Source organism: Leuciscus leuciscus (assembly GCF_965113295.1).
Source record: "Leuciscus leuciscus genome assembly, chromosome: 6".
NCBI classification, from domain to species: Eukaryota; Metazoa; Chordata; class Actinopteri; order Cypriniformes; family Leuciscidae; genus Leuciscus; species Leuciscus leuciscus.
Window position 1 is genome coordinate 4,013,097 of NC_138730.1, and position 25,122 is coordinate 4,038,218.

Below are 25,122 nucleotides of genomic sequence, written 5' to 3' on the forward strand. Positions count from 1 at the left end.
TCTGTCTGTGATCTTCATAAACAGTGAAATGTAGGTATGTGTATTCAAATGTGGTGTGTGTGTGTGTGTGTGTGTGTGTGTGTGGTTATGATTAGCTTTATGCTGGAGGTGTGTGAATCTTCACTTCCCTCACGAGTCGATTCGATTACAGGTAACCATTCGATTATAAAACAATATTTCTATTAATAACTACTATATTAATAATCATAATATATCCAAGTTCTTTTTGTTATTTTATCTTTTGTTATTAATAATAAGAACATAAATGCAAACAACAAACATTAGAACAAATACAATATAAGAAAGAAACAAGCAGTGAGCAATAATACAGGTATTGAATAATCAAATGTAAAAATAATCACTGCATAGTCTTTAGTGTATTAATTACTAATAAATGTATTATTATTATTATTAAAACAACAGAAGTTATTCAGTCGAGAGCTTCCCTTTCTTTTATTAGGCTGCTGTCACTTTAAGAGCACATGCACAGATCTAATGTAATGTTACACTTACACTTCAGATTTGAAAGTGTTGACGTGAATAGTCACCAGGACAGATATTTTGAAATTATAGATTAAATGTTTTTGTTGTATAATCCAGAACATCAGACGCATGTGCTTTGCCTTCCGGAGGACATGCACAACATTTGTATTAGTATATAATAAGAGTAGCCAACTTCATTTACAATAAAACAGGACATTAATATGTATGATAGCCCTATTTAATTTTTATTAAATTTTTTTGCATCGAGGCAAAATCGTTCATAAAAACGATTATATTCCACAGCTGTACTTTATACTATCTTGCTATAACTGCGACGGCATACTTACACTGAATAATTTTACACTGCCATATTTACACTAGGGATGCACCAATACCATTTTTCAGAATCAATCTGATCCGATACCAAAAATTCTGAGTATCGACCAATACGATACCGATCCGATACCGATACCAGTGCAGTGTTTATTTTTTATTTTTTTATATAACTGTGTTGAACTGATAATCACTATTTTGTGTGTTAAACACAATCTACTTAATACAGACAACTTCATTATAAAGAAAAAAATATATATGATCATAATCTGACATAAATGCTATTATAAACTAGATTAGTGGATAATTCAGCAGTAAAATTTAGTCTAGAAAAATCACGAGTGCACAATAACTGTATAAAATCTGAATATTTTGTGAAAAAAAAAACGTTTAGTGGGGAACACATTAGAGACAATAAGTGTAACACTAAATCTGGTTAAACGTTACACATTGCTCTTTGTATTGTTGTAAAATACATTCATGAAAAACAAGATAACAAAAATATCAATTATTTTATATATAGCCTACTATAAAATTTTGATTTTTTTTTAAATGTATAGCACAGCTGTTTAATGAGGTAGCAACATATGATAGATAGGACAGAACAAGAACGGCTATTAATAATCTTTCATTGCGTCACTGTATGATGATAATTATGAAAGGCTCCAATAAAGTGCGGCACACAGCGCTTATGCGCATCCCGAGCGCAGAATGATGCGCATCCCGAGCGCAGAATGATGCGCATCCCGAGCGCAGAATGATGCGCTGGAAGCAACATGAGTCACAGCGCGTCGAGTCCGCATTGAAAAGTTTAAAGCACAAAGAAAAGACATATTGATGCGTAATTTATTATACAGTATCTATCTATGCAATAGTCTATTCAGCATTTTCTTTTAAGAGTTTTAAATTTCAGTTATTGTGCGCGTGAAGAACAAACAGTGCTCTGACTTTACTCCAGTGTTGTGATCTAACAGACACCCGGTAGAAAGTAACATGATTAAGGTACAGCAATAAAGTCCAGCAAGATAAAGTTGTTTTATGCGAAACCATAGACCTTTATCTACAGATCAAGTGTAATAATAGTAACATTGAATCATCTTGGAGAGAGTTTCATCGTGTTGACCGTCGTAACCGAACGCGACGCGCTGAATGAAGAATGATTGACAGCTCCGCAGCTGAGGGAAACGTTTACGTGAGCTTGAATTTAACGACTTAAATATTAATTTCTATCTCACATTATACTATAATGGCTTCAGAACACTTCTAATATTGTGCACGAAAACTTATGGCGATTTATAATGTGTATGTGCCTTTTGTGTGGCTTATAACAATATAACAATAACACAGAATAGTAACGTTAGCCTATACGCACAGTATCGGCAAACATGGCAGTATCGGAGCCGATACCGATACTGAGTATCAGATCGGTGCATCCCTACTGGATAATTCTCTTCAGACTGGTATGAGAGGAGCTGCAACAGTGGAGAATATGAGGAAAATAATCAACATTCAAGCAGGAAAACCTGTACTAGTAGAGCCTGAAAACATATATTGGCCATCATTATTAGCAATAACATTCAAAGAATCATTGGGTTGACAGTATCAACAAGAAATATAATTATGCGAGGTATACAGTACATCAGTCTGTTATTAATGGCGTGTGCAAATCTATATCAGATTTCAGCAAAGCTTCTACTGTTTCAAAGGAAATCCGAGCTCAACATTTGTGATATAAAATGTATACATTTATATAGCTTGATGTCGACAGTGATATGATTCCCCATTTACAACACTCATTTTTCTTTCTTCCATGTGCTTTCAGATGGAGAATGACTGGTGAAAGGTGGAGAGCAGATCGCTGATGTCCACGTGACCTGCACACTGTCTAGATCTTCTTTACAATCCAAACTATTGTCCAGCATCTGGAGTTTGTCTTGAATAACCAAAATGGCTCCGTCACTGTGGAACCGTCCCCTCGTACATGGACTTCTGTTCACTGTGATCTGTCTACAGTCTTCAGAAGGTAAGAGCATCTCCTGTTGTCTTGTGTGCAATGGTTTATGGTTCTGAGAGTAGACGCTTCATCACAAAGTGACCTTTTTAGAGATGTCCGTGACCGTGGAATATGTATGTGTGTTGGTGTTCGTTTGCTAATTTAAATGGTTCTGCTTTGATTCTGTGTGTTATTTGATAGTCCAGCACAGTGTTGTTGTCTATAGTGAAACTGTATAAATGTAATGCCACCAGTCTTCCTCTAGTGCCGAGTACAAACTCAATCCAGTACCCGCTTTCAGACTAGACCTGTTGACTAGTCAGCTATATGATACTGCTGCTGGTAGCTGACATTGGAAATACTAGGCTAGTCGTTTACATTGAATCTTCTTTGGACATTTATATTTTGCTTTATAATTATGTTAAAGTTTGATCAAATTGAATTTTTTTTTAACTGTAATGGGGGAAAACATATTTTTCTTTTTTGACCAGACTGGATGACACTCATTGCACAAAATCATTCTTTAAAAAAAAAAGACTTTATTTTTATGCAAAACAATGTCTTATTTTTCTTTTGATTTTAAGGTGATATTCATTAATTTTCAGATTTTGGATCGTTAGCTGCATTCCCCGATACAGTTGCTCCTTTTTCTGCCCAACATCTCCTGATTATCTCTATCATATTGTACCATATTGTGCATAAAATTGGCAAAGCCAATAATGAAAAGCTTCAGAATCCAGTGTTTGTGTCTGTTAGCATGGCAGTCGAGACATTTCACTGGATTTGAAGATTGGACAAACTCGAGTCCGAGAGTGAAATCAGCAACTGTGCGTATATTGTCAAACGGACTGACTCTTCTCAATCTCATAATCCCATTGTTTTGGTGTTGGATGAGTCTGGTTTGGTGAAGGCTGTTCGTTCCACTACCAGAAACACCCATCTGTGAAGTGTTTAGTTTAGCTCTTGATAGCTCACGTCTGTTGGGTGTATGTGACACGGCTTTCATGAATTAGCTCTGCATTGCCTTGGGGAGAGTGTCCACACAAACACAAAGAAGATACGAGTTATCAATCTTACACACGGCGTCGCCTCAATACCAGTCTTCCGTTAACAAGAAAAGCTTCTCAAAACAACATGCCTTTGCCTTTATGATCTGGATTGTGTGCCGTAGTAAATAGATCGTGCGTTGATTCTCTAGAAATGTCTTGCTTGTCTAACCTTCAAGAAGTTGAGAGGTTCTTTCCTCCTTAAAATGCACCGCTTTGATCAGCCAACACAGTTAATTATGTTGTGATTTTAGTTTATCTTTTATAACATTGGGAATTGGGAGATTTGTATCTGCAGGCAGCTTTTGTTTGTTTTCGTCTGTCATGCGTCTCCTAGCAACAAGGCGCATATGTGTGTGTGTGTGAGTGTGTTTTGATCTGAAGTTGAATGACTTATGAAATTATGAGAAGCTTAAGAAACTGCTAACTTTTAGACATGTTCACACCATTAACCCCCAGCCGAGGGCTCGTTAGGTTTATCTGTTGAGTACTCACGGAGACAAAATGGTGCAATTAAAAGTTGGTGCAATTATTCTGTCATCATTTACTCATCCTCAAGTTGTTCCAAACCTGTATGAATTTTTTTCTCCTGCTGAACACAAAAGAAGATATTTTTGAAGACTATGGGAAACCCAACCGTTGACGGGCCCCGTTGACTTCTGTAGTTTGGGGAAAAAATAGGGATGCACGATGTTCATTTTTTATGTTATTGTTATCGGCCCGATAAGAAAATTTGTCCGATATATTAAAGCCGATAAATAATGTAGTTTTCCTTTAGTGGTCGACCGATATTGGTTTTTTGATGGCCGATGCCGATATCTTAGAGAGCAGGGTGGCCGATGGCCGATATTTTTATTAAATACTTTATATTTATTTTAATCAATATTTTATAAATTTTAAATAAATTAGACAACAAATCTTTAAAATAAACATGCTTATGCTTTAGATGGCAACTTCTTGAATCTGCAATCCTATTACAGTGTTTTTCACAAATAAAAGTAATTGTTTAAAAATATATGAATACAGTATGTGAATAAAAAGGAAGTAAACACTGTAACGGCACTCAGTAATCTGCTAATATTGTGCGCACTGGTAATCATATTTTTCACTTCACACAGATATCACAGCTGGATTCCATTAAATCTGCAAGGTTTGTGAAATTAAATGTTTATTAGATATTCAGATATTTGTTTAAATGATGTAGATGAAATGAGAAAGTATTTTAGCCTGATTGTTTGCCTTTTCTGTAACAAATAATATAAAAAGCAACACTTTACTTTTTCTCAAACCATTTACTTTCTTTGTTTACCAGTTCTGTCTAACAAAGTATTAGATATGACTGACAGAGATGGTAAACTAATGAAGACGGAGAATGTGAGTGAGCGCTGTGTGAGCAGGTGCTGGTGTTCTCAGCACCGCCCGTCAAAATAAAAGTCTGGAGCGCTGTCAAAATAAAAGTCCTGCTTCCAACACATCGGCCAATCAGAAAAACGTATCGGCCGATGCCGATATTTTAAAAGTGGCAAATATCGACTTATGAATTTACACATGGTTTGTCTTAAAGCACATTAAAAACACCACATAGACACATAAACAACATTAAAAGCTGGATTTTCACCACAGGGGGACTTTTTTGTGGAATAAAAAGTATCATACTTTGGAATGTAGTTAAAGTTTTCCAAAAGAAAAATACTCAGAATAGTATCGGTCGACCACTAATTTCCTTCAGCTGAGCCAGTTCAGATGCTCACTGTTCAACGTGATGGTTTTAAATTGCTTGAAATATGATTGGAATCACTTCAAAGAAGTAAATACAGTTCAGCGCAAGGCTACATAAAATTATTATGAAAACATCCTTATAATTAATTTAATGGTGAGACTTTTGTTTTTGTAATCAGGCTCTCAAAATTATATAAAAATTTGGATTTAGATTTATGGGCCAATATATCGATTATCGGCTTTCAAATATAAAGAATTATCGGTTATCGGTATCGGCCAAAATTTTCATAACTGTGCATCCCTAGAAAAAAAATACTATGGAAGTCAATGGCTAACGTCAACTGTTTGGTTACTCATATTCTGCAAAATATCATCTTTTGTGTTGAACATAAGAAAGAAACACATACAGGTTTGTGGGAGAGTAAATTATCACATAATTAAAAATGTTTGGGTGAACTATCCCTTTAAATGCACCCCAAGCTTTTATTATATTCTTCACTATAATGCTGTAGGAAGGGAATGAGCTCATTTTATTTAACAATGGTTTGTTCCAGTTATTAGGGGTGGGAAAATGTGTATTTAAGCCAGTAGTCTCTAGAAGGGAAAGAGCACTACCAGTGAACGGATTGTGTTTTGAGTGGAAAGAAACAGTGGTGACTGCCAGAGACGGCTACAATAGGCACGTTTAACACACTCTCTACAGTGTCAGACATTGGTCCATTTCATCTTGAATTATTAGGGATCATTTTAAAAGTTTGCGCATAATTTGGTGTACTTATCAAACTGACTAATCGAACTACAGTAAGCCTGAACAATTAGTTTTAAAGCCTTCTCATTTCCTGGAACACGTCCAGTAATTGTAAATTCTACCTCTGTGTTATGAAGAGCCTTATTATAGATTACTCCTGTAATCCTTTGGGGATTATGAGTATATGCTTCATTATGAATCAGCTCCCTGCTGGAAAAACCCGCTTTACATGTGATCGCCTGTGATGCAAGGTCAGCTGGCCTATTAATATAGATTTGAGCGGTACATTAATCAGGATTACTTGAGATTAATCACACCTAACAATACACTTTTTACCCATAAGATTCAATATGCATTGAATATCCAAGTTAAGTATTCTTTTCTTTTTTTTTTTTTTGAGGTGAAACCCATATTTTTTAAAAACATTTAACAGTGTTTTTGTTGACCATTTATTAACTTATTTAGAACATGATAAAAGCTCATAGCTTTTAATCTAAATCAACTTTACAATTGTCACAAACCCATTGCAAAAATAGTTAGTGTTGCCTTTTTTTTAGAGCCAAATAACATCATATGTCATTTCTCTCTCTCCAAACAGAGCTTATTTGAAGCAGTAATTTTATTGCTAAATAAGTAATAGGCACTAAATAAAAGCACTTTGTATTATCATTATTGAAGGCCTGGATACTTCTACATCTGCATTCAGAGCAGTGATTCTTTGTCCATGGAAGCAAATATTGGTTTGGGTTGATTTTGTGGCTGAACGCACCTTCATTTGAGGTTGAGGCCAGTGTTGGTCTGGTTTTTATCTGTGCGCACGACAGCTGGAGGGAAAGATCAAGAACTGAGTTCCAGCAAACCACGGCTGGACTTCAAACCCTACGAGCCATCCTCCCTGGACAATGCATTATATCACTGTACGCTTGAGCAAAACCCTTCCCTGGTTTATGAGGCCCGAGTCATTGCACACAGCCTGTAGCCGTTCTCTGGCAGTCCTGAGGGGGAAAGAGGCCTGCCATGTTTTATAGTCCAATACGACAGACCAGTGTCTCCAACAACCACACACTGGCTTCTACAATGACAAACTTAACAATTGAAAGAATCACAGAAATGCTTGAAGTGCTTCAGATCCGGACGCTTTAACAGTGGGAATGCTTACATATCTGGACTGAATGGGTTTATCTTGAATCTTCGCAAGTAAACATCAGTTTTCAGGTTAAAACCGACCAAGGTTGAAGCAATGTCGCGTAACATGCGAGGACATGTTCATGTCGTTTCGGTTGTGAGAGTTTCTTCACATTATTCATGAGAGGAAATGCTTCATCTAATCTCGTCTCTGCATCATGGATGAGGTCAGATCACAGACGACTGTAGTTTCAGCTCCGCTCATTCTCCTCTGTGCTCATAACACAATACAGATTCACTGAATATAATCTAAACATGCTGGCTTAAAAACAACACAACTTGCATGTTTTTGGGGGCAAACTCGGGGGAACCAATAGGTTGGGGATAAATGTTCAACAGTTGTTTAGAAATGTATAATACAGCTGGGTAAAAACTAATAAAAAATAGCTAGAAAGACACAAATGGGCAAAAGAAAAAACAACGGACATAAATGTTAAAGCAAATCAACAGTTATGCAATGCAATGCAAAATATTATATTTAAGACCAAATTTGTGACCACATGACAGCTGAATAAATAAGCTTTCAATTGATGTGTGGTTTGTTAGGATAGGACAATATTTGGTCGAGATACGACTATTGAAAATCTGGAATCTGAGGATGCAAAAAAATCGAAACATTGAGAAAATCTCCTGTAAAGTTGTTGATTAATGTTGGGGATTGTGCAGCACTCACTCACACACACACATGTTTTATATATTTACAGTAGGAAATTTACTAAATATCTTCATGGAACATGATCTTTACTTAATATCCTAATGATTTTTGGCATAAAAGAAAATGTATAATTTTGACCCATACAGTGTATAGTTGGCTGTTGCCCCAGAGATACCCGTGCGACTCGAGACTGGTGACTTGATCCAGGCTCACATGTGTCTTCTGAAAATAGTCCCAATATCAAATCTTATTCGATTTTTTTTTTTTTTTCATGATTGAAAAGTATTGTCTTTAAATGATAAAACAGAAAAGATGCTTCACCGTTTGTTGTCAAAAGGTAATATATTACAAATACAGCCACTGGTTTCTCCTGCTGGACTGTAGTGTGGATTCATCCCAGTGTAACGGGTCTGTTGTGGATCAGTCACAGTCTGGAACGCCGCTCTGTCTGTCAGGGTTTCGTTTTGCCCTTCAGTTCCTTCAGAAGCGCTACTGCACACATTGTTCATATTACTGTCATTTCCAGAGGTGGACTGGGTCTTTACTTTGCTTTACTTCACTGCACATTTGAAATACTATTCGGAGTATTTTTCTTTTGGAAAACTTTAACTACATTCCAAAGTATGATAGTTCAAGTCCGCCTGTGGTGTAAATCCAGCTTTTAATGTTGTTTATGTGTCTATGTGGTGTTTTTAATCTGCTTTAAGACAAACCATGTGTAAGTTCATAAGTCGACAGCATTGCTGAGTATTTCCTCCTTAAAACTGCAGTGAACCAAAGACAGTCTCAAACACACGCTTTGAAATCGCTGGTGTTTCTGACGTCACAAACTACCTTGTAACCAATCAGATCAACGTGTGATCGTCAACCAGTGGATCTCTGAGCTGAGTGAGTGAGTGGAGCTCATTTGCATATTCATAGAACCGCGCATACTAAATGAGGGACGGGTGTCGAGTTACATTCAAGATATTTTAAGGCGTAACAATTTTTTTTTTCCAAGGAAAAACTTTTAAGTATGTCATTTTGGTGATCAAAGATGAGTTTTAAGGGATACAACTGATGACGGGGACTTAAATAAATATATTACTCATGTTTTCAAACTGCAGCTGATAAATTTTTTTTATGAACCCATTGAATTAGTTCACAATTGCGAATTGAACTGATATGTCAACAACTCCCTGATTCATTTCTCTGGTCAAAGCGAGTCTCCAGTGAACATCCGGCTCTCGAGTGTTCATGCTACTGATGCTAATGCCACATGTTAGCGTTGACTATTGTACATTCAGATCATATTTAGGTCAAAGCTGTCAGTTGTTTGTGAACTGAATCTGCTTTTAATGCAGTGTCTGACATATTTTAATCTTCAGCACACAAAAACATTTGTGTCACTATCTTTATGGATTTGGCTACTGGTACGACTACATACACACTGCTTATGTGATGCAAACTAGGGTTGCAAAGTTTCCAGAATTTTTTGAAACTTTTCAGGATTATTTGGAAATTTTCAGAAACTTTTAGAAATTTTCTGGAAATTGACCAGAAATGTTCAGCCCCTTTGCAACCCTAATGCAAACGTCAAAATGTCATGGTTTACAAACAATGCACTGTGGTAAAAGTATAACATAGTATTGTCGAAGGAATAAGTCTTTATCAGTCATTAATCTGCCCCTATAATCATATTTTGTGTGAAAATGACTAAAAGTTGTTGGTGTTTAATTGCCTCTAATGTTCATTCCAGCTGTCCAGTATTTTGCAGGAATGGTATGGTGTGTTTCTCCAGCGAGCCTGGGTTGAAATATATATATAACATGATTTAAAATAACACCGGTTATAACCTCTTTCATCTCTCCTCGCTGCTGTAGAGGTTTCACATGTTATAACTCATATGTTTGTGTAGCATTTTCCCCCTTTATATTACCACGTTTTGTACCATGTGACATCTGATATTTTAAATACTAATAATGCATAATGTCACACTGAGCTCTAACCTATTTAAGCTCCATCTGATCTGTGTGACTGGCACACTAAACCCCTCGCTCCTCTAATATATATGTGTTTTTGAACAAGAGTTGGTGAAAATACTAAAATATACATGGGAAAGAATACATTTTAAGAAAGGATCTCAAACACTCCCTCTGTGCCTGTGTTGTGGACTAGTGTTCTTTATTATGGTTTTGTTAATAATTTTGAATTGGCTTTTATTTGTATCATTTAAGGCTTCCTGTTCATTTTAGTTATGTACTTTTTTGTCATTTTTAATTTAACATTGCTATTCAGGTTTAATTTATTTTATTTTTTATTTTATATAATTCTTTTTTTAATTTATTTAATTTATTTTTTATTTCAATGAACAGAAAGGTAATTAATAGTTTTATTGTAAGTTAATGATAATAACCCTGACCTCCAGCACTGATATTCTTGACCCAAACCATGATGTGAGTCACCGTGTCGGGCTTTTCTGGATGTTTCTTTGTTTTTAGTTTTCAAGGCTTCCTCGAACAACAGCAGAATTTAGTGTTCAAAGTGTTTGGAAGAAACAAGCCTTAAAGACCCCCCCCTTTGTAAAATACAGTACAATACTACAGTAAGCCCTGTATATTGGATTACAGGCACTTAAGAGCAGTTTGCACATTTCCCTTTTCTCCTGAAGACTCTTGGCGGCCAGTAATAAGGGAACAAAATCACAAAAAAAGACAAGTAGGCTGGAGAAGTCCCTGCTGAGTCTACTGTGGGACTCCTCAAACTTTTCTAAAGATGACACCACCCGTCCCCCCCCTCCACCCGCTTCCCCTCGGAGGAATCCCCCGCTGAGCCCCGAGTCTGGGACACAATGGGGGCTGGTCGAGGGGGAGTGTGGTGGATTTGCATGCAGCTGTTTGCTGTTCCTAAAGCTACAAAGGCCAATACTATTTGCATTAATAGAGGTTGACAGGCAGCGGCCAGCGCAGGAATCCTGCTGGAACCAGCCCTCACACTCGCGCACATTGGGTTTCTGCCCATATGGGCACTGGGCTGGGATCTTTCCTTGAGGAAAGCTGGAATGGATTGAAAATGTTAACAAAAAACGGTCTAGGCATTTGGATGAGTTGCACATGCCAGTGTTAGTTTATTACTGGTTAGTCTGGATAACTGGAGTGACGTGTTTGACATGTCCAGTTAGTATTAGTTATCTATTACCATGAAATCTCTGAATTAAAAGTATCTTCCTTGTTTGACTTATGGTTGAGTTTTTTAAGTGGTGATAGTCTGAGGTATAGGCTAGTGTGACGTTAATATTCAAGGATGTTGATGGAAGTGATGCAACCACAAATATCAGGGTGAAATCATAGACCAAAACAGTGACGTTTAATTTAAGCTCTTCTCCAATGCTGTGTTGACTGTCAGTAGCCGCGTCTCCATTACAGATCTGTGCAAAACTTTTGCGATATTTTCTAAATGTCGATAAAAAACTTGTGAAATGACGGCATTCTTAAGTCATTTAATTTAAAATGAAGTTATTTAAAAAAATCATAGCAACGGATGTTGGTGGGTTTACGTATATATCCCAGCCACCGCACTAGCCATTATGTGTATTGGACGGAGACGTAGGCGTGTATCCAAGCGTTGATGGCGAGGAAAGATCTTTATACGTGTGAGCGGCTCATATGAGGAGTTTCTGGTGTTTCTCACTCAGATCTGCTTCAAGATCTTGATATAAATTGTGGCATTTCTTTGTTGTTTAGAATCCAATATTCCTGTAATTCTTGTATTTTATGAGTTTAATAAAGTCTCGTCTTCTGTCCAAACACACCGCGTCATCTTTAAAGAGTGATCGACTGTTAAGTACGTCAGGTGACCTGTAAATGCCCCAAAACTGTTTCCATTGCAGTTTTGCGAAATATTCCTTTTTCAGATTGACTGCAAGACCACCTCACGCGAGCGCAAACACTTTTTGCGATTATATGGGAGCTTTTGTGTAAATGTCGTGTTTCCATTGACCGTATTTTCAATTAGGGCTGGTTAGGGCTCACTAGGGCTGGTTAGGGCTCACAAGGGCTGGTTAGGGCTCATTAGGGCTGGTTAGGGCTCATTAGGGCTGGTTAGGGCTCACTAGGGCTGGTTAGGGCTCATTAGGGCTGGTTAGGGCTCACTAGGGCTGGTTAGGGCTTACTAGGGCTGGTTAGGGCTGGTTAGGGCTCACTAGGGCTGGTTAGGGCTCACTAGGGCTGGTTAGGGCTCACTAGGGCTGGTTAGGGCTTACTAGGGCTGGTTAGGGCTCACTAGGGCTGGTTAGGGCTCATTAGGGCTGGTTAGGGCTCACTAGGGCTGGTTAGGGCTCACTAGGGCTGGTTAGGGCTCACTAGGGCTGGTTAGGGCTTACTAGGGCTGGTTAGGGCTGGTTAGGGCTCACAAGGGCTGGTTAGGGCTCATTAGGGCTGGTTAGGGCTCACTAGGGCTGGTTAGGGCTCACTAGGGCTGGTTAGGGCTCATTAGGGCTGGTTAGGGCTCACTAGGGCTGGTTATCGTTCAAACATTTTCGATACCGATACCGTGACTTCGATATCGATTCCTCGAACAATACTTCTTTCGATAGCACTTTTATGAACAGATGTGGTTATTAACAGGTGTTATCGCAGAGGCTGTGACATTAATGTGAAGAGGGACATAACACAAGAAAGCTAAACTCTTAATGCAGCCAACCTTAAGGATAAGCAAACTTTACAAGATACCTAGTTTAGTGTCACTTAGTTCTGTTTTTCCCGTTTACATTTTTCTGGATTCCCGTTTTTTTTCTTTTCTTTTTTTCTTCTTCTTTTTTTTCTTTTTCTGAATGGAATTAATAAATAAACATGAGTAATTAATTGAAATCACGAAACTTCAATTTAACAGCAATTTGTTAAGTTTAACAAAAATGTAATTCTTTTTCAAATTCCGTTTTATTTTTACTGTCACATGCCTGTCCTGTCTTGTGCTGCACATGGGTGTTTTGTTATTTTGGGCCATGTGCTCCTGTCTATTGTCTAGCCCCTCCCATCTTGTTATCTGATTATTGGTTTATTTGTCCCACCTGTCTGTCTCGTTACCCTCCTTGTTTGTTCCCCTATTTAGCCTCCCTGTGTTTGTAGTCCTGTGCTGGTTCGTTTGTCCGAGTTACATGTTCCTGGTGTTTCCTTCCCACTGGCTAGCTGTGTCTTGAGTTTTGTACTTTGTCTGTTAATGTCTAATAAATCTCCTCTGCATTTGTATCCTCGTCTCTCGTTCACTGTTCCGTGACATTTACCCAGTTCTGAGCTTTCCGTTTTTTTATCCATATTCCATTTTAATGATTTAATCAAAAACATATTTTATTAATTGAATGCATAAAAACAACTTAATTATTTCATTTGTACAATAAATAGCGTCTTTTTATTTTAATGTTTTATTAATATGATATTGTAATATCGATGTAGCTCATTGCAGTGTGCCACAAGTGTCTCATAGCAGCCGCCGAGCGAACGCACAGAGTAACGGTATGACATCATCTTCAACAGACTAATGTAAATGATAAAACAGCGCTGCATTATCCCACATACGCCTGACCAGAAGAAGCGGAAGAGGCGTGAGAAAAGCTCTGCTAATCTCGAGCCGTGTCTCGCGCTCGTCTCTCATTAGCAGTCGCTCCTGCTCTGCTTCATACTACAGTAATGCATGAATATTATTCCTGCCCGAGTCCCGTCGGATTCTTCTCCACCGGCTGTGAGGTGAAGACACCAAATCCCGGTGTCGTCAAGCTACGCGTTTGTTTTGAGTAGGCGACCTCTAGCGGCGGAAAACTACATAGTGTGCCTTTTAATTGATTATTAAATAAAGTATATTTTCAGTTTTAGTTTATTGGCGAAATGCAAACTTTAATTTTGGACTCTGTGTTTTAATTTTTGTGCATCACTTGTTGATAGATTTGTATATAAATTGAGATTGGTCCAGCAGAAAATGTGGTTGTGCAAAAGCTCTGTAAAACTGGCGGGCGGTGACTCGAGCTCCACTGCAGGATCCAGGAGGACACACGAGAAAATGACTTTTCCAGCCGCGGACCAGAATTCCTGATAAAATTCCGTGTCAGAAAGAAGAATGAGATCACGGCCAATTGCAATCCAGGTGGAACTGTTGCCATGGCAACACAATCGAACATTCCGTGTGATGATGTATCGTTTATGGCTCAGGGTTCCCCGTTAACGTGATTTAACTGAGCGATGGGCTGAGATAAAGCAGCACATGCGTTGGCAGGCTCGTTGCTGCGTCTCCTCTCTCTTCCCAGCTCAGATGTAAATCTGGGCCGCTGTTGGCAGCTCTTTGCCGAGACAAAGGTGAGTTTGAAAAACTTGGAAGTAAACAGTTCCTCTAGAGAGTCGGTAGGAAGGACAACATATTTCAGACTAGAACATAAAGCAGGCTTGATTTACGAAAAGCAAAATTGAAACTCTGCTTACTCTGCACTATTCATCTATGCATGTTTATTTCCCGAAGAACAACAAAAGCTCATTATCAAAAAGTAGCTTTCTCTTGATCTGAGGGACATCTGCGGATGCGATCGAGGCCTCGTGGGCTGGCTTTCACATCCCAGAGGACACGCATTCTTGCCCTACATCATTTAGCAGATCAAGCCCTGTTAAAGGTGCTCCGGCCAGCGGGTCGGTCAGCCTGGGGACGGCTCTTATGTCTGCTCTGCATCTGAGACTGGATATAACAGAGGGATTTAACAGAGAGAATGAAGCGCAGCCAGAAATGCTCTGCTGTCCTTGACAAACACCAACAGGTTCTCTTGAAAGAGCCAGGTGAAACATCTCATGCATGGTTTTATAATATTTACAGTTGTGTGAGTATTAGTTCTCCCTAAAGCAGAGTATAGTTGGATGTGTGGCGTTAGTGACCCTGATGTTTGGCTTTGTAAAGGGTATAGTACTGTTTTTTTTAATGGAATATCACACAGTTTTGTCCACTTTTTAATTTAAACAGTTTATCTCTGTTGTGCAGCACATTTTTGGTCAAAAGTTATGTTTTGACCAAGTTAGTTTGATTACATTTGTTAAAAGCTTAATTAAATTGTTAAAATTTGATTTCCTGTTTTTTTTATTTATTTTTTTATAATAAATTTGTATTAAATCATAAAATACAATCCAGAACATTTTTAACAGACAACAGAACTTCTGAAAAAGTAAAACACATCTTATAGGAAACTGTTATTGTTAAAATAATTATAAATTACTAACATTATATAAATTCAAATGGATTAAACCATTAAAACTTTGGGGAAAAATTCACTTTCATGGGCCTTACCAGATCTAAGACTCTTTATTATTGTGTTTTACTGAGAGTGTGTGCTGTAAAAATGTAACGTTATTATAATAATGTTAAAGTCCCCCTGTGATGAAAATCCAGCTTTTAATGTTGTTTATGTGTCTATGTGGTGTTTTTAATATGCTTTAAGTCAAACCATGTGTAAATTCATAAGTCGACAGCATTGCTGAGTATTTTCTCCTTAAAACTGCAGTGAACCAAAGACAGTCTCAAACACATGCTTTGAAATCGCTGGTGTTTCTGACGTCACAAACTACCTTGTAACCAATCAGATCAACGTGTGATCGTCAACCAGTGGATCTCTGAGCTGAGTGAGTGAGTGGAGGCGGGGCTCATTTGCATATTCATAGAACCACACATACTAAATGAGGCGAGGGTGTCGAGTTACATTCAAGATATTTTAAGGCATGAAGAAATTTTTTCCAAGAAAAACATGTAATTTTGGTGATCAAAGATGAGTTTTAAGGGATAAAATGATTGACTACAGGGGGAGTTTAAATAAAGCAGAGCCTACAAAACTTGCTGCATTTACTTCGGTTCAAAGGCAGTGTAAAGACTGAACTAAGTGAGTTGAAGTGCATGACTGAGCCATGAGTGCATGGCATTATGGGAAAGTGTCATGTTTTTCTCCCTTCATGAAAGCAACAGTCTGAGCAAGACTAACAAGAGATCAGCAAGTGTTTCTGTCATCATTGAGTTCAGTCATGTGGTAATATATCTCTCACTGTGATCACAAGCGAGCTCATGTGCTCCAGGTTCATTTTTATAAAGGGTTAGTAAAAAAAACAACAGGATATTCTGAGGACGCACATGAAATTGTTCAAGATGCCACTAAAAACCTATCAATAGTTTAATCAAGACATTTAATATCTTATCAGTCTGGCAAATCACAGAAAAAGGATACCAACAGCCAATGAAATTATAGCAACTGATAATTATCGGCCCCATCAGCCAATCAGAACACAGATCTAAATTTACGTGTCCACATCATGTAGCTTCTGTATCCAGATCTGTTTTCCCCACACAATATTTTAATTACAACTGCACAAATCATAAAACAAAGATTAGATTTTGATTTTGACTAATCGTGCAAAGTGTTGTTAGAACAGCATTCTGTGTAGATGTACTCCAGGTGTGTAAAAGTCCTCTATGTACAGTGTGTTCAGCGTTGAGCATTAATACTCAGTGAATGTCCACAATGAAGGAGCTCTGAGCAGACGAGTGTGGAGAAACAGAAACCCTGGAGCGGAGTCACACAGGACTCGGACTCGGTTCTCACACTTCACACTTCACACACGGCGGGATTTATGTTCTCTCACACTCTCCTCCCCGTTTTCCCAGTACTAGAGGAGATATGCAGTGAAGGCTTTGAGTTCTTTCATTTGAAGTGTTTCTGGTGGGTGTTCAAGGTTTTACTTTAGATTTGAAGAGTGTGAGTGTGTGATGGGATGAATGCTGCATACGGCACGTTGACTTTTTATACAACACAATTCAATGGGACATTATTTAATGCATTATGAAAAGCACATAAATCATGTATAATCTAGAAACCCTAATGGAAAAAAATATAAAGTTTTGAAAAAGTTTGATTCAGGAATTCATTCCTAAGATATAAACCAATAACATTTTGGTAGATGCTATTTACGCTGTGTAAATAAATAGTTAGATGCTATTTATACATAGTGACCAATACTATTTGCTGCTCAGTGTATTGTAGCATATTATATTAAACTGTATCCAATAACTACATATTCAGTGTATATGACAATATTTATTAAAATAATAAATGGATGCTTCCTTACTGGGACATTAGTTTTCCCTGTCCCAAAAAACCCTCGCCTACACCGACCCCGAAGCCTACCCGATATAAACACTGTATTCCTACTATTAAATACCCGTTAAGAACTTTATTTCAACTCTATTTCTTAACTTGTATTTGAAGTAAACGCTTCTCTGAGCTGATATGCGATGGGAAAGGGAGAAGAACGGTCTTATCAACCACACAGCATCATTATCATTTTTATGTTACAAATTATTACAGAAGTACTGGGATAAAAGTTTATAGTTTGGATATAAACGCTGATGTCTACAGTAGTGATCAAAATAAATAGAGTAAATCACATTTTAAAAGTAACTTGACGTTTCAAATAAAGAGTGTATTAATTACATCGATACACCAGTAGGTGGAGACAAGTGTCTGTTAAAATGTATTTGTCATTGAATCATTCACTCAAGAGATTCGTTCAGAAACGCGCATTCATCCAGTAATGAAACAAGTCTTTATGAGTGAGTCATTGAGTCTTTCACTCAAGAGATTCGTTCAGAAACGCTGATTCATCCAGTAATGAAACAAGTCTTTATGAGTGAGTCATTGAGTCTTTCACTCAAGAGATTCGTTCAGAAACGCTGATTCATCCAGTAACGAAACAAGTCTTTATGAGTGAGTCATTGAGTCTTTCACTCAAGAGATGCGTTCAGAAACGCTGATTCATCCAGTAATGAAACAAGTCTTTATGAGTGAGTCATTGAGTCTTTCACTCAAGAGATTCGTTCAGAAACGCTGATTCATCCAGTAACGAAACAAGTCTTTATGAGTGAGTCATTGAGTCTTTCACTCAAGAGATGCGTTCAGAAACGCTGATTCATCCAGTAATGAAACAAGTCTTTATGAGTGAGTCATTGAGTCTTTCACTCAAGAGATTCGTTCAGAAACGCGCATTCATCCAGTAATGAAACAAGTCTTTATGAGTGAGTCATTGAGTCTTTCACTCAAGAGATGCGTTCAGAAACGCTGATTCATCCAGTAATGAAACAAGTCTTTATGAGTGAGTCATTGAGTCTTTCACTCAAGAGATTCGTTCAGAAACGCTGATTCATCCAGTAACGAAACAAGTCTTTATGAGTGAGTCATTGAATCATTCACTCAAGAGATTCGTTCAGAAACGCTGATTCATCCAGTAATGAAACAAGTCTTTATGAGTGAGTCATTGAATCATTCACTCAAGAGATTCGTTCAGAAACGCTGATTCATCCAGTAATGAAACAAGTCTTTATGAGTGAGTCATTGAATCATTCACTCAAGCGATTTGTTCAGAAAATCTGATTCATCCAGTAATGAAACAAGTCTTTATGAGTGAGTCATTGAATCATTCACTCAAGAGATTCGTTCAGAAACGCTGATTCATCCAGTAATGAAACAAGTCTTTATGAGTGAGTCATTGAATCATTCACTCAAGAGATTCGTTCAGAAACGCTGATTCATCCAGTAATGAAACAAGTCATACTTGTTGAGTGTCATCATGAGTGTCATCTTTTTTTTATAAATTTTTTTTAATTAATAATAGACTCAAGCGATTAACATTTCTTCAGAACCTCTAGTAAATTACATGTTATTTTGCTTAGTTATCTGTTCAAAGTCGTGTGAGAATCGTGATCTCTATTTGAAACTCCCCAAAAATTTTGATTCTCAGTTTATCCAGGATCGTGCAGCTCTAGGCGACATTATATAAATATCTCAAATATGTGATGCCAACAGAAAACACCCCTTTATATTTTGGTCAGTAATAAACTCTTCCTCCCACACTTCACTTCCTTCCCTTCATCTTACTGAAGTATGACCAACCATATGGTCATAACCATAACTCCTACATTCACTACAGTATTTATATTTATATCATAAAGTATGATGGCCTTTTGAGAAGATGAAAAAGAAGAAGAAAAAAAACCATGTCATTTTTATACTGGCTAAATGCACGGATGTTGTTATGGATTAAAAACAATCAGAAAACATTCCTCTGTTTTGGTTGACAAGTTGTCTTCTGGACTAGAAGACAGATGCTGAGCCATATACTTCATATGGGACTCGTGTGACACACTTTAACTATATTGTTGGGACAGTAGCGGTGGACATAATACATGCTGAAAGTGCAGTTTGTAATTTTATCCTAGTTATTACTTCATGCTAGTAAGCGGCTGGCAGATCAGATATCAAAATAAGTGGACTTGTGGGTAAAATGGAAGCCATTTGCTATTTATATTACAGCTGATAAATATCTAGAAGCTACTTAGGAATATCAAGTACTTAACATAATACTCTGTGGTTAAATTAATGAAAAAAATACTATACTATAGCATTAGTAAAAACATCTTCCATTTAGTAGATTTGAATTTATTTATATAAGATGATATCTTACACCTAAAGTAACTAACTGGGATGCAACTCACTGAGATTACTTTTATACAAGACCTGTCTGCAAAGGACGACGCACACAAAGTCCCCCTGTGGTGAAAATCAAGTTTTTATGTGGTGTTTTTAATCTGCTTTAAGACAAACCATGTGTAAATTCATAAGTCGACAGCATTGCTGAGTATTTCCTCCTTAAAACTGCAGTGAACCAAAGACAGTCTCAAACACACGCTTTGAAATCGCTGGTGTTTCTGACGTCACAAACTACCTTGTAACCAATCAGATCAACGTGTGATCGTCAACCAGTGGATCTCTGAGCTGAGTGAGTGAGTGGAGGCGGGGCTCATTTGCGTATTCATAGAACCACGCATACTAAATAAGGCAAGGGTGTCGAGTTACAGTCAAGATATTTTAAGACGAAGACATTTTTTTTTCAAGGTAAAACGTTTAAATATGTCATTTTGGTGATCAAAGATGAGTTTTAAGGCATACAATTATTGACTACAGGGGGACTTTAAGTTTAAAAGGATATAAAGAAAAAAAAGATTTGCAAGTGTGTCACATTTCGAGTCGGTTCGTTCATTTCATCCATTGTTTTAGGTTTTTCTGTGTTGTTGGGCAGTGAAGCTGAACTAGTTTTTGTCCCAGCTAACCTCTGATCTTCCTCTGGTTCCTCTCAGGCTTCAGCCGGGCAGCGCTGCCCTTCGGTCTGGTGCGGAGAGAGCTGTCCTGCGAGGGATACCCCATCGACCTCCGCTGCCCAGGAAGTGATGTCATCATGATCGAGACCGCCAACTACGGCCGCACCGACAACAAGATATGCGACGCCGACACGTTCCAGATGGAAAACACTAATTGCTACCTCCCGGATGCCTATAAAATCGTATCTCAAAGGTAAAGTGTGTGTGCCGAGCGTTGCCTGTAGTGTTTTGTTTCCTCCTTTCCTATTGGCTTGTAGATGGTGAAGTCTTGTTTCTGTTAGTGCGCCGCTACAGAACAGCTCTACACTCTAAAACACTGCGGAAAAAAAGATTTTGTCTCAAAGTTGTGAATAAAATTAGATTATTGAAGTTTGTTTTACAATACTTTGAAATGGGGTGATATTCACTGTTAATTTTAAGTTATTTGTGGTATTTACTAGCAATTTCTGTGTGAAAATTGTAAATCCTACATAAAATGTTATTGACTGAAGTTTTAGCACACAAACTCTAGTTGAAGGTTGTTTGTTTTATCTGACTGTTCTACTCAGTTCATCCTGATCAGACGTTTTGGACTATATATAGACCTGTCACCACTGATTATCATCTGATCATGGGTGTTCATTCTACTCGCAATTATTTGAGAACCACATTTTAATCACATCCCATCCAGATATAGGACTCACAGAAATGCCATCAAATGTGCGATTTCTTGTTTCCCTTTCCAGTACGATAGAGAGAATAAAGAAGATAAAGACACTGTTTTAAATAAGACAAAGATAGTCAAAGGTCTGCCTTCATAATGTATATATTTATATTATATTGAAATGATTTATTATATAAATTTATATGATGATTTTTCACAGCAATAACGTAGCATATGTGCCTATTTTATAAAAAAAAAAAACATATGTATTATTATATTATATATCATACGATTCCATGTAAACAAATAAATAACATTATAAGTCTAACACTGGCAGTGACATGAACAAAACAGAATTAAATCGTTAATCACAACTGTTTGTGAGACAGTCGTCCACGTGAAAGGCATGATTGTGACCAGCCTAACCATATATCAGTGAGATTAAAACGCTATTTTCTAAATGCATTTTCCACCACTTTGACATTTAGATCTACAGTGCGTAAATGTTTCTGTGACTGAACAAAGCATGTGAATAAGGTCATTCAGATTATTATTGGTTGTTTGTTGCCAAACAGTTTGCTGTTATATTCTACACACACTGTATAGCTTTGGCACTGCAATGCGGGATTCACTCTGCCGTGGAGAGATCAGGGTTTAGAGGGAGAATAACAAGAAACACACCATAATGTTTTGTTTTTGAGGCTGAAAATGCAGCGTCCACCAAGTTAAAGTCAGCATGACACAGAAGTTGCAATAGTCTTTTCCTCTCTGCTGTGCCGTATATCCGAGTGAAACGCTTCTGGAACCAGAACAAATGTCATCAGAGAAGAGATGCTGCAAGAGGAAGTTATTCTGATTCAAGATTACGAGGGACTTGCATTTAAAGGTCCCGTTCTGCGTGATCCCATGTTTCAAACTTTAGTTAGTGTGTAATGTTGCTGTTAGAGCATAAATAATATCTGTAAAATTATAAAGCTCAAAGTTCAATGCCAAGCGAGATATTTTATTTAACAGAAGTTGACTACAAAAAACGGCTCGATTGGACTACATCCCTCTACTTCCTTCTTTAATGATGTCACTAGAACCGTTTCTTGACTAACCTCCGCCCACAGGAATGCTCCCTCAACTCTACTGGCTACTTGCGCACTTCTTATAACTTAGGCTACTGTGTTTACTCAGCTCTTACGGTGATTTTCTGAAGTAAAACTGACGCTTCATCTTTTGTGTGATGTACAATAAACTTTATTAAACTCAACAGTACATGTTTGATCATCATTCAGACAGCAGACTTGTAGGCTATTAATAAACAATGGATACATAGCCTACAAGCAGATGACAAATACGTTATAATAACCGTAATTAAACTACTAAATCATACCTGTTTCATCTCTATACAGCACTCTGACTCTGTAGGCATTATTGTCCGACTCGAAATGAACGCCGTTACTGAGAGTTTCTGATATTATCATCATTCCGTGAGATGAATTTTTCCTGAGAGACTGAGCGCGAGCTCATGAAGCTCCGCCCCCTGTGTCGTCCAGCAGCAGCTCATTTGCATTTAAAGGGCACACACTGAAACAGCTCGTTTTTCTGAGCCCCAAAAAATGTCAATTTAAACATGCTGTAAAAAATGATCTGTTGGGTATTTTGAGCTCAAACTTCACATACACACTCTGGGGAAATCAGAGACTTATTTTACATCTTGTGAAAAGGGGCATAAAACGGGACCTTTAAGAGAATGTGCATGGATCATTTTTGGGTGAACCGTCCCTTTAAATGTGACACATTATGCCCCTTTTCACAAGATGTAATATAAATCTATGGTGTCACCAGAATGTAAATACCCTCAAAATACCCCCCAGATAATTTATTATAGCTCGTCAAATTTGCCCCTTTTTGGGTGTGAGCAAAAACGCACCGTTTTTGTGTGAGTGTGTCCCTTTAAATGCAAATGAGCTGCTGCTCCGCCCTCCGTTCAGAAGAGGGCGGAGCCTTTACACGAGCTTCAGAAACTCCAACAATAACAAAACACGCGAATAATCTCAGTCATCCAGAATCTCAGAAATAACCAGTTTGAGTGCAGCCTTCAGAGATGTGCCCTTTAATGGCATGTTGTTCTGCTGGTTAACTCAGTGCCTGAATTAGTGAGATTGCCAGGGTCAAAGTTTTACCTCTGACAGTGGCGGTTTCATATGGACATGTGCTCCTCTCAGTTGATTGGTTGATGCGATCTCACCTTTACCTATGAACGGCATCACAGAGAAGGATATTGGTGAGATGTATTCAGTGCTGGGGGATTTGAAAGTCCTTGAGGGTTTTCTTCTTGTCTGTTTTCTGTTCCCTGGCAGAATAGCTTGCAGTCGGCTCTGAGACAGAGTTAATGAAATTTCTTGTTTCCTTAATAATTTTTTCCTCCGGTTAGCCCAAGGCCAAGCTGTGTGTGCTGGTTAACATCTAGGATGTGTAGTAATGTCGAGTTGTAGAACGTGACGCAAGGAAGGTGCAATTAACAAAAGTAATATAAGATGTCTTTATGCCGAGGCCGATGTTCGTGAGCTTAATGAACACATAACGAAGAGAAGGGTTTAGAAAAGGTCATGTAGGGTCAAAGGTGTCTAATGTTGAACACACTCTTGAGGCAGTTCAAAAACATTTCAGCATTTTGGCAAATTCATATGAATTTGTGCCATTTTGTATAATTTTGTGCGATGTGTTTACGCCCCACTGCTGGTTAGGGTTAGTGGAGAACATTCCTGCTTATTTTATACAAATCTCATTATGCAAATGTATATGAAATAGCCACCTCATAAAATAATAACGTTTTCACATGGGATCGGGTTGGTTGTGTTTGATTTCTGCGGCGTCTCTTCAAACTTGATTTAAATATTGATTTACTCTATTTGTTAGAGAAGCATGTTCTGCCAATATTGGTCTTCTTATGTGTAATATTGGCTAATTGTAGCAGAATATTGAAGGAATATTGTCCAAACTCTCTGGACTGTGCATTGATTACCACCAATTCAAACTCAATCTTTCTATATCAAACTAAACAGAATGACAGAAAACTGACGTAATTCATCATCACAAAAAAGCCATGAAGTTAAGCACTCAAATCAGAAGTAATCAATAACCTGCTAATGTTACGTCGTCTTTTAATCCGAATGATAGCATGAGATACCCTAGTACACTAACAGTGAGCATGGTGAAGGTTTCTCTGGAAGTTCAGTCCAGTAATTCCTCTCATTAATGCTTGTTTCGCAGGTGTAACAATCGGACTCAGTGTGTGGTCGTCACTGGCTCGGATGTGTTCCCTGATCCATGTCCCGGGACGTACAAGTATCTTGAGGTCCAGTATGAATGTGTGCCATACAGTAAGTTATCTTCATGCAAATCCTCTGAAATACTGCACGTGACACCAAAGTTTATCTCGTTTATTTTACTGTAAATTGTTTGCAAAGTAATGCTAGAACAGTAAAATGCTGAAATTTGTGTGACGTTTAAGACGTTTTTGTAAAGATTTTTACACTAAATCCACATGGGAATGTTTTGAAGGTGAGCTAGTAATGGCACCCCACACATAATACAGTTCTTCAGGTAGATGTACTTACTATCAGGTTGAGTGCAGTTCTGTGTCGTATCCTAACATCATTGCTCTGTTTCAAATCACAGTGAGCTGCCTACATAGGAGACCTCATGAGTGATGTCCAGCTGCTCTATTAACAGTCACGATTGCATGATCACACGATCACCTCATAATCAGTACAGAAATACAAAGCACAAACCAATATAATGTGAGAATCTGCATTTCTGAACTGTTGGGAATGCAGATGAATACACTATATGTACCGGTAGTCTTAATAAATGGCGTTTTCCCAGATCTTGGATAACTTTTTGGGATTGCCTTATTCGTGAAAGAAACATGCATTTGTGCCTTATATTTGGACCAAAATTTGGCATGTTATGAGCGCAACTATAGCTATGTTTCCATCCACCTATTTTTATGCGCATTTTGGGATATTGCATAAAAACGCTGGATGGTTATGCAAAAATACAAAAAATGCTCCTAAAAAACGTATGTGTTTACTTGAGACGGATACATTTTTTAATCTGATAATA

At 37.8% G+C, this 25,122-nt stretch overlaps 1 protein-coding gene across 3 annotated transcripts in view; it reads left to right on the forward strand.

Moving 5' to 3' along the window:
- Positions 1-2,699: 2,699 nt before the first annotated feature.
- Positions 2,700-25,122, forward strand: part of adgrl2b.1 (adhesion G protein-coupled receptor L2b, tandem duplicate 1) — a 126,735-nt gene continuing 104,312 nt past the window's right edge. For all 3 annotated transcript variants that reach the window (XM_082174175.1, XM_082174176.1, XM_082174177.1), the window contains exons 1-3: positions 2,700-2,839; positions 20,343-20,556; positions 24,268-24,377. In XM_082174175.1, coding sequence (XP_082030301.1) covers positions 2,764-2,839; positions 20,343-20,556; positions 24,268-24,377 — 400 coding nt within the window. In that variant the 5' untranslated portion in view covers positions 2,700-2,763. The remainder of the gene's footprint in view (positions 2,840-20,342; positions 20,557-24,267; positions 24,378-25,122) is intronic.